This window comes from Schistocerca piceifrons, chromosome 9 (genome assembly GCF_021461385.2).
Source record: "Schistocerca piceifrons isolate TAMUIC-IGC-003096 chromosome 9, iqSchPice1.1, whole genome shotgun sequence".
Taxonomy (NCBI): domain Eukaryota; kingdom Metazoa; phylum Arthropoda; class Insecta; order Orthoptera; family Acrididae; genus Schistocerca; species Schistocerca piceifrons.
This window is the reverse complement of record NC_060146.1, coordinates 180,000,294-180,010,485: the sequence shown is the minus strand read 5'-3', so window position 1 is coordinate 180,010,485 and position 10,192 is coordinate 180,000,294. Positions and strand designations below refer to the sequence as shown.

The window sequence follows — 10,192 nt, the reverse complement described above, 5'->3', positions numbered from 1 at the left end:
GTCATGACGATTTGCTATCACTGCCCAGGAAACGCCTCAAATCTAGAAGACCAGCATATGAAATGGGAGTCCAAATGCCATCCACAGGTTTCGACCAGGACACAGAGTGGAAACGTGAGTGGCAAGCTACAAGAACCCGAAACTACCAACTTGTAGACAATCCAACAGTTCCAGTTCCAGGCTTCCACCAACCAAGGGAGGTGTGGGTGCTGTTAAACAGATATCGGACCGAAGAGGGTAGGTGCAAATACAACATGCACAAGTGGGGCTTTTCAAGTGACAGTGTGTGTGACTGTTGTGACACCCTAACAATGAGCCACATTGTGAATGACTGTCCAATCAGGCGCTTCCCTGGTGGCATCGAGAAGCTCCATCAAGCATCCCACGAGGCACTCCACTGCATCGAGTCGATCAACATCCGAGTGTAGTCTGAGCCGTTTTAAAGCTTGTGTACTATATATAATTTCACATATTCATTTTTATATATATTTCTTTGTTTTGCTAAATGTGTATTACTGTAATTGATGCATACGATAATAAATAAACCACGACATCGGCAGCTGCAACTGAAATGGCACGGGACCATCGGCATTGGACACTGGCGCAGTGGCAGAGAGTTGCACAGTCTGATGAATCCCGATACATGCATCACACCCACGGGAAGGCGCGAATACAGCTTCTCGACACATGTACTGCGCCACAGAGACAAGCTGATGGCGACTCTGTTATGCTCTGGGGAACATTCACGTCGGCATGTATGGGTCTAGTGGAGCTCGTGCAAGGCGTCATAACGACTAAGGAGTAACGTGCTCTGGTTGCAGACTGACACACCCCTTCATGACGACCATGTTTCCTGATGGCAGTGGCATTTTCCAGTAAGATAATGCGTCACAAGGCCAAGAAACAGTAGTTCGAGGAACAGATCTGGGATGGAAAGTAGCGTCAGAGCTCATCGTTCCCCTTCCCGAAATTCAATGGAATTATTTGGCTTGTATGTACACATACGGTGCCAACTCACTCTAGCGGCCTATCAAGGGCTCATTGCATCCACGCCACGACGCGACACCAATGTTATCCATGCCAAAGGTGGACATACTGGCGATTAGGCAGGTGGTCATAAAGTTCTAACTGATCAGTGTCTAAAACCCGGTAGATTATTCATTCGTAACTCATTCTCATTATCTGACAAAATACGCAGGAGGAAACAAAAAAAAAGATAAGAAAAAAATATTGTGGTGGGTCGAGTTACGTCACGAAAGGTATCCCTTGATAATGTCATAATGAAAAACGCAACAATGCGCAGATCATATGGGTCGTCGATAGAGACATGTTTAATCGTCTAGGAGAACTAGGCAAAAAGAGGATAAGAACAGAAAGAAGGAAGATCTCGCGCAGAAGCCAATGCGACAGAGCGTCGCTGTGTGACGTCACAGGGTGCGCAGGAAATGTCGATAACGCGAGCAAGCTTGGGTGTGGTCGAAGCAGCGGCGTGCGCCAGCGACCAGAAGAGGCGTCGCCATAGACTGGAGAACGGCGAGGCTGCCTACACATCCTGGTGAGTACTTGCTCTGGAGGCTCTAGCCTCATCACTTTTACATCTAACACTTTCACTTTTCGTAGTGTGGTCGAGGATACTTCTGGTGCTAGCAATTTTTCTCCGCCTTTCTGTTCCATTCGGAATGGTGCTGTGGGAAAAAATGCAGACGCTAAACTTCCGTATCAGCTTTAATTTCTCCGATTTTATATTGGTGGCCGAATAGGAAGAGACGCACGTTGGAGGAAGTAAAAGGTTGACTGTCTCTTCTTACAAGAGAACCTCCCGATCGCACCCCACTCAGATTTAGTTATAAGGTGGCACAGTGGATAGGCCTTGAAAAACTGAACACAGATCATTCGAGAAAGCAGGAAGAAGTTGTGTGGAACTATGAAAAAATTAAGCAAAATATACAAACTGAGTAGTCCATGCGCAAGATAGGCAACATAAAGCAGAATCTGAGCTCAGGAGCGCCGTGGTCCCGGGGTTAGCGTGAGCAGCTGCGGAACGAGAGGTTCTTGGCTCAAGAGTTCCCTCGAATGAAAAGTTTAATTTTTTATTTCCAGTTTATGTGACAAACTCTTATGTTTTCATCACTTTTTTGGGAGTGATTATCACATCCACAAGAAAACCTAAATCGGTCAAGGTAGAAGAGTCTTTTTACCCATTCGCCAAGTATACAAGTTAGGTGGTTCAACAACTTATTCCTGTCATGTGACGCACATGCCGTCACCAGTGACGTATAGAATATACGTTTTCCTGTGGAGGAATCGGTTGACCTATGACCTTGCGATCAAATGTTTTCGGTTCCCATAGGAGAGGCACGTCCTTTCGTCTACTAATCGCTCGGTTTTGCGCTGCGGTCGCAAAACACAGACACTAAACTTATTACGATGAACAGAAACGTCAATGAACGAACGGACAGACCATAACTTTGCGAAAATAAAGAAAGTAAACTTTTCACTCGAGGGAAGACTTGAACCAAGGACCTCTCCATCCGCAACTGCTCACGCTAACCACGGGACCACGGCGCTCCTGGGCTCACACTATCCTTGATGTTGCATATCTTACACATGGACTACTCAGTTTGTATATTTTGCTTATTTTTTTGTCATAGTTCCACACAACTTCTTCCTGTTTTCTCGGTTGATCTGTGTTTAGTTTTTCAAGGCCTATCCAGCGTGCCAACTTTAACTAAATCTGAGGGGGGTGCGATGGGGTGGTTGCCTTGTTAGAAAGTACGCGCTCTGAATTTGTAAACGTCCCCCTGTTGCGCAACGCCTCTCTTGTGGCGTCTGCCACAGGAATTTGATGATCAATTGCGGGAGGCTCTCGCACCTACTTTGCGAACATTTGTCGATGGAACGACTGTTCTGCAGACCAATACTTGCTTGTAAAAAGTACACTATTCGGATTAATCTCAGTCTGGCACTTTGAGGGGCTGGACAAAGGTATGGGAACACTGCGAAAAGTCCATCCTTCAAGATAAACGCAGATGCTAGCCGGTCCTGTTGCATCTGACTCCGAACGGCATCTCTGCGACGTCCCAAATAGGTTGCCAGTGTCAGCCGTGGGCAGAAATGTGGGGAAATGGCTCTGAGCACTATGGGACTCAACTGCTGAGGTCATTAGTCTCCTAGAACTTAGAACTAGTTAAACCTAACTAGCCTAAGGACATCACACACATCCATGCCCGAGGCGGGATTCGAACCTGCGACCGTAGCGGTCTCGCGGTTCCAGACTGCAGCGCCAGAACCGCGCGGCCACTTCGGCCGGCAGGGGGCAGAAATGTGTTCTGGGTACTGGTGAGTGCATTATGTCGAAGCTCAGTGCATTCGACCGCTGGTGTTCGTATAATGGGCACGTCCGTAACCAAGATTGCCAGAATGTTCTCATGTTTGGAGAGGCATAGTATCGAAGATATTTGCCGCATAAAGGGAAAGGGGAACCATGTCATCCGTGAACACCCAAACCTCCACATGTCAGACAGTCAGATCGGTGCCAAACGTTGTATGTCGATGGAGTATCAACTAAAACACCGATTTAGTTCGTGCTATATGTTGTCCAGCAGAACATGCGTAAACGGTAATTAAAATTAACACTAGAACCACAGAGCATAGGAAAACCGTGTCTGTCAGTTATTGGTTCATAAATCTCTCGTGGGTGAGTTGGTATTGCGCGCGGTCTTCGTATCAATGGTCCAGCGTTCGAACCCCACTGCTGACGATTTTATTTTACCTGTTTACGCTTGAAACTGTAATATGGGAAAACATTTTTCTGACATGTAAAAGGACTTTTCGCAGTGTGTAGCAATGTTCTTTTGGCAGTCTGCTTTTGATTCGTTAGTTGAATGTTGTGTACTTACTATTGATCTTATTTTTGTTTATTATTACTTTTTTCCAATCGCTTGGATCACCTCGTGGTTTCAGCGACCTACGATACATTTCTGCTATAATGTGAGGAAGTCGTTTCACACAACGATGTCTAACTGTTATTCTATGCCGTTGGCGGTGGCCGAGCGGTTCTAGGGCCTTCAGTCCGGAACCGTGCAACTGCTACGGTCGCAGGTTCGGATCCTGCCTCGGGCATGGATATGTGTGATGTACTTAGGCTAGTTAGGTTCAAGTAGTTCTAAGTTCTACGAGACTGATGACCTCATATGTTTAGTCCCATAGTATTCAGAGCCTTTTGAACCATTTTTTATTATTCTATCCTGCGATTTTAACAAATCAAGTAAAGCTACCATCATCCTCACGGTTGTTTCGAACACTCCAGTGCCGTAGTAAGTGCTATGCCGTTACCTTCATCAGACCTTTGAACTAAATTGCCCAGCCACGTACATGGGGATCTGCAGTTTATATGGACTTTGCACCAAGTGCAGCTCGGCATATTTCACATTTGCAAACGGTACCAGAGTTGAATTAAGTGCTAAGTGATAGATGAAGATCCTAGAACCGACCGGTGATCGAACCCGAGAAATCTGAATCCATAATCGAGCGCTTTGTGTTGTGTACGATGTGACATGACGTATTGTGTTTTCGTAGTGTATTGAGTTGTGGTTTCGATGATTTTAAATACGCTTCAAATGGAAGTTAAAGCTGCTATCGTTAATCCTTGCATTAAAAACTGATCGTATTCGCAGAAAACAACTTCTGGTCTGCTCTGTATGAAGTGGATACAGCCAATATTTGGGTTAGCAGGACGGGGTTACGTGTCACACAACCTGCAAGACAATAACCCTATTACGTGAAGAACTCCCTTTGTGATCTCACTCTGTGACGGCTGAAAGTTGCCTCCCAAATCTTGTGACCTTATTCTATGCAACTTCTTTTCACGGTGTTAGGTGAAGTCCAATGTCTACATTTCTACAACTTAAGAAAGAAATACAACGTGCGAGCAACGAGATGTCGGTGAAAGGGTCACCATGAACGTCTTAGAACAAGTAACTGCCTGCCGAGACAGTGGAGGTGGACAAATGAATGATATTATTCAACCACACTTAAATGAGTGTGTATGCAGCTAAAAATAAAATAAGAATTTTTATTTAGATGAATCAAGATTTTAAACATGGCTGCAACAGCAACTGTTGAAATTCTTCACGATGAAGGATGACAGCCAAAAACAGTTGCAGTTCTGATGAAGGTATATTTATATGTACCGAAACCTTGGACAAGAATTTTAATAAATTTTTATCCTGCAACTGTTTTTGGCTGTCATCCTTTATCGTATTTAGATGCACTTTCGACTTAATTACTGCATTTCTAAACATTGCATATGTTTGAAAGGTCCTGTATAAGTTTTTTCGGTAATTACTTTTGAAATGTTCTTCCTGGAATGTGGACAGCGTGTAACTGTCCATCACTTAGTTACAGACCAACTACCTTGTGACGAAAAGGAAAACGCAGTTTTGTGGAAATGGCAGCCCTAAAACAGTCTTGCTGTGGCTGTTCCCTCAAGACGGGTACCAAAATAACTGCCGTCATATATCTGGTAAGTTATATATTTGTATGTGGGTGTAGGCGCGCATGCTGTCAGTCTGAACAGTTTTAAGATAACAAAAAAAGTGAATATAGTTCATCCATGTATGTGTGTCTGAAAAAAATGTCATTACACTGCATGAAGCATAGTCTGGAAACAATTAACTTAATGTATTTTTTTTTTAGGTCGCCAGTGTGTTCGAGATAGGAATGGCAGCGATATGTCTGCATGAGAACTACAGCAACGCCATGGACAAATGTAGGAGGTTCCCACATGATGAGCATTTTCAAGTTGTTGTATTGGATTTCAGTAGCGAGGATTCCGGCTACTGCAACAAACTGGGCACAGTGCTGTGCCTGTTGAAAGGTGAGCGCCACAAAATTCGCATTTCTAGTCGCACAATACACTGGCTGATTCAGCTGCCCCTACCGATTTCGTTTTATGCAACCTGACGTGACTGAACAATATTGCTGACCTGTTTGTTCTGGAGATGAGCACCACATTGTTGGAATGTCGCCGAGTAACTGGTAGAGTAGGTATACAAGAAGACATCTTACACCTGTCGTACAAATTTTGTTTACGAGAATACTTCAGCAGATTACTGTGGCGAGTCAGGTATCAATCTTTTCTTTGGATTATATACTGATAAGTTGTTACTTCCATACTTCCCATTTCGATATCTCCTGTTAATTACGTTGTTTCTGATGGTAAAACGCACTTTACAAGGCAACGTTTCTGAACCATTTACTAACAATTAAGTAATATAAACAGAATGAACTTACAGAGACATCAAAAACCTATACTGACTACACCGCTAATTGCATGAAGAGAGATTGGAGGCAGTAGGGTAAATATGGCAGAAGTAAGGTGTCTGTTGGCGCAAAAATACCATGTAACTCATCGCCAATCTTCACTTGTATTCTTGCTGTATGATTCCTTTTGTGAACAGTCGCCCAAACCTCTGAGAGAGAACTATACCGATTGCATGACTGTCGCCAGTCTAGATACCATTCCTGATACAGACGTAGTGCAGGTTGCATAAAACGACAGCGGTAGGGGCAGCTGACTCACCCTGTTTACGAATACAAAGCAACAATTATGATTACCACTGTCCTCGTTCGCAATTGTTACCCTCGTACATCCTCCTTTCCAAGCAGATCTTCCCCATATCCCAATATTCTTAGATTGTACAGTCTCCTTAAGTTTCCTTTCCCCAGAACTAGCGATACCAGAAAACATCTATTTAGTTAACTTATGAATTTTTTTATATGCCACTATCATTATTGTTATATTTACTATCATTATATTATCACTACTAATGGCAGCACCAACACTAGTACAAGTATTGCCAGTATAAACTTTATTAGTTCACAGTCAGTATTACTTACATTGTCACTATAGACGCTACTGGCCATTAAAATTGCTACACCACGAAGATGACGTGTTACAGATGCGACATTTAACCGACAGGAAGAAGATGCTGTGATATGCAAATGATTAGCTTTTCAGAGCATTCACACAAAGCTGGCGCCGGTGGCGACACCTACAACGTGCTGACAGGAGGAAAGTTTCCAACCGATTTCTCATAACAAACAGCAGTTGACCGGCGTTGCCTGGTGAAACGTTGTTGTGATGCCTCGTGTAAGGAGGAGAAATGCGTACCATCATGTTTCCGACTTTGATAAATGTCGGATTGTAGCCTATCGCGATTGCGGTTTATCGTATCGCGACACTGCTCCTCGCGTTGGTCGAGATCCAATGACTGTTAGCAGAATATGAAATCGGTGGGTCCAGGAGGGTAATACGGAACGCCGTGCTGGATCCCAACGGCCTCGTATCACTAGCAGTCGAGATGACAGGCATCTTATCCGCATGGCGGTAACAAATCGTGCAGTAGGGAGCCATTGCAGATGTGGCCAGTGGGTGCGCACCATTGGGTCCACCAGATTCTGTATGACCACTATCGGCGTCTAACGGAAACTTGCAATTTCGTTTCCAATTTTGCGACGCCTGAGGGTTGGTATCCGTAAGTGGTACCACGTACCAAGCATCTGTACAATATTAGCATTGAGGAAAGTTGTTACTATGCACCTTAGAGGAAAGTCGGAAATTCCCGTTGCTGCTAATTGTGAGTAATGATTCGAAAGTGAAAGAAGAGACACGATAAAAAAAAGATTGATCTATTGGAAACCATCGATTTGTGAATCAACAAACGTATCCACTCAAATTTCGCTTTCAGGAGATAACTTCGCTACAATAGACATATACAAGGAATGTCAGCAATAATTTAAGCGCTGTAAGGCCTGCAACATAATATACATAATTTCTAGTGTAAAATGTATTCTGCAAAAAGATTTTGATAGAAGTAATGGACGAGACAATAATTTAGACCATCTGCTGTAAGAGGAATATCATATTAGGCCTGACAAAATAAAAAAAGGAAATTGAATTATATATTGGAAATGGTGTTGACATTTACAAGGCATTACATATGAACTGTATGCAGTAGATGCCCTACATGCAATATGGTAGAGACGTAGTTCTGGATTTCTCGTGGAAAATGAATTAAATATTCGTATTGATGAGATTATACGTTGAAACGTGCAAGAAAGCAGTTTATTACCATGTCAACAAATTTATTGAATCTGTTGGTTTGCATGGGGAATGGTCAGCTGATAGCAGGAGTGAAATGTAAATTTGTGAATCCACTAGTGTTTTTCCCTTTTCGAGTATATTGTCTTAAAAGACATATGAGGCCGTTGTATGGCACTAATGGTAGCCTCTTTTTCCTATGATCACCAAAGTTCAATACTGATCCATCACCATACGTTACGCATTTTAGGTTATCCCCGTCACCAGATCTAAACATGGGGATATTAAGCGACTCTTCACACACTGCCGGCCGTGGTGGCCGAGCGGTTCTAGGCGCATCGGGCATGGATGTGTGTGATGTCGTTAGGTTAGTTAGGTTTAAGTAGTTCTAAGTTTTAGGGGACCTAGATGTTAAGTCCCATCGTGCTCAGAAATCATCATCACCACACAGTGCATGTGATACTATCATCCCTATTTATGTTGATAATGGGGCAGATGGGGGTACTAAATGTAACACGTGATGAAGTACTTTGTATGGATGTATGTTGATCTCATGATGGGGCTAACCGTAAGCGCGGAACGTGCGGTGATTGGCCAGTAAAGAATTTTGGCGATCAAGACGAAACTTTGTGTATTTTATACGAGGATTAACAGGTAACTTCTGAAAGTTCTAATCATTATTTTTCCTATTACTGTTTCAGTTACGAAGACGCAGCTTATCGTATGCCTTGTGTTTGGCATTACCCAGGCAGTGAGTGCTACGCTTCTCTTCTTTGGAGCGAGTGAGGTAAATATATCGAATTCCAGAAATATGTGATTTTTAGCAGAAACTGGGCAAAGCATAGGACGTTAACAACATCTGGAGCTACTGATACACTAAATTAGGGTTGCTAGTTCATAACTGTTCTATTTCATGAGGCCTCCCACAGAAACAGAGGGAGAGGACAACTGACTCTAAATGGTTAAAGACCAATTGCAGATTTATTTTACCGCACACCTCAAACGATAGTGATGTTCGCGGCGCCATGGAATACACAAAGATCACTCCTTTTTTGGACCCAAAATAAAGTTTACTTGACTTTCGTGCATCATTAGCCAGAGGCGAATCGAATGACACTACTGCAATTTGGATTTGTGTCCTTGTGAAGAGAACCATATTACTTGGCAGTGTGCCTAATACAGGGGGGGGGGGGGGGGGGGAATTAAGTGAACGGAAGGCTTCGGGCCGTTAATATGGCCTTCTATTCTACACTTATGGTCCGCAAGCTACCTTCGGCGTGTGGCGGAGGGTACGACAATCTCTTCCTAGCCAACCTGTGCGTGGGAAGAATGATTTTAGCCAAACCTCCATATGGCGTCAATGTTTGTAATCAATTTGCTGATAATTAATACTGAGTGCTACATAACACTGATACAGACCCTTAAAATGCAAGTCATTAGAAGTATTCTACTAACTAAGTAGTTCTAAACCCATAGTGTACTTAAGACATGTTTTTTGTTTGCTTTGTATTTCAGAGTAAGCCAGTTCTGCTCCTACCGTGGATGGTTGTGCAAAGCCTAGTCATCATAACGATGACTATTGTGAGCGTTATCGCATGTGCGCGATTTTTTCATGCTGTCGAGATATCCCACTATCCTGTGGTTGGTGCAGTCTACATTTGCCTTAGTAAGTACCTATATTTATTTTTGTACGGTGGTATGGTCTGTGTCGACTAAGAGCGAGAATAACGTGACAGATTGATGTAAATACGGACGAACACACACAAACTCAAGTTCATGGAGTGCAAATGGACCACTTGGATTTACCGGGAGAACTTTTGGAGTGGCGTAGCCGTAGTGTACACGTGACCAGTTACTTCGTATTGTAAATCAACTACATATGAGGCATATTCACAAAGTAAGTGTACTAGATTTTTTTTATCTTTTTAGAAAACATGTATCTGAAGAACAATTGCGAGATATTGTTGATACACTTGTTGACTAGGTTTCCACATAATCGCCATCCCGCTCAGAGCCATGGCAAAACCTTCTTTATACCCTCCTCAAAGAGTTCTGCCGCCATGTTCTTCCCCAACATAAGAACCTCTT

At 43.2% G+C, this 10,192-nt stretch overlaps 1 protein-coding gene across 1 annotated transcript; it reads left to right on the top strand.

Moving 5' to 3' along the window:
* Positions 1 to 1,532: 1,532 nt before the first annotated feature.
* LOC124716831 lies at positions 1,533 to 9,820 on the top strand. Its single transcript, XM_047243385.1, has 5 exons — positions 1,533 to 1,555; positions 5,401 to 5,524; positions 5,698 to 5,878; positions 8,806 to 8,891; positions 9,620 to 9,820. The coding sequence occupies exons 2-5, from the start codon at positions 5,450 to 5,452 to the stop codon at positions 9,818 to 9,820; spliced, it is 543 nt and encodes a 180-aa protein (XP_047099341.1). The 5' UTR covers positions 1,533 to 1,555; positions 5,401 to 5,449.
* Positions 9,821 to 10,192: the final 372 nt, after the last annotated feature.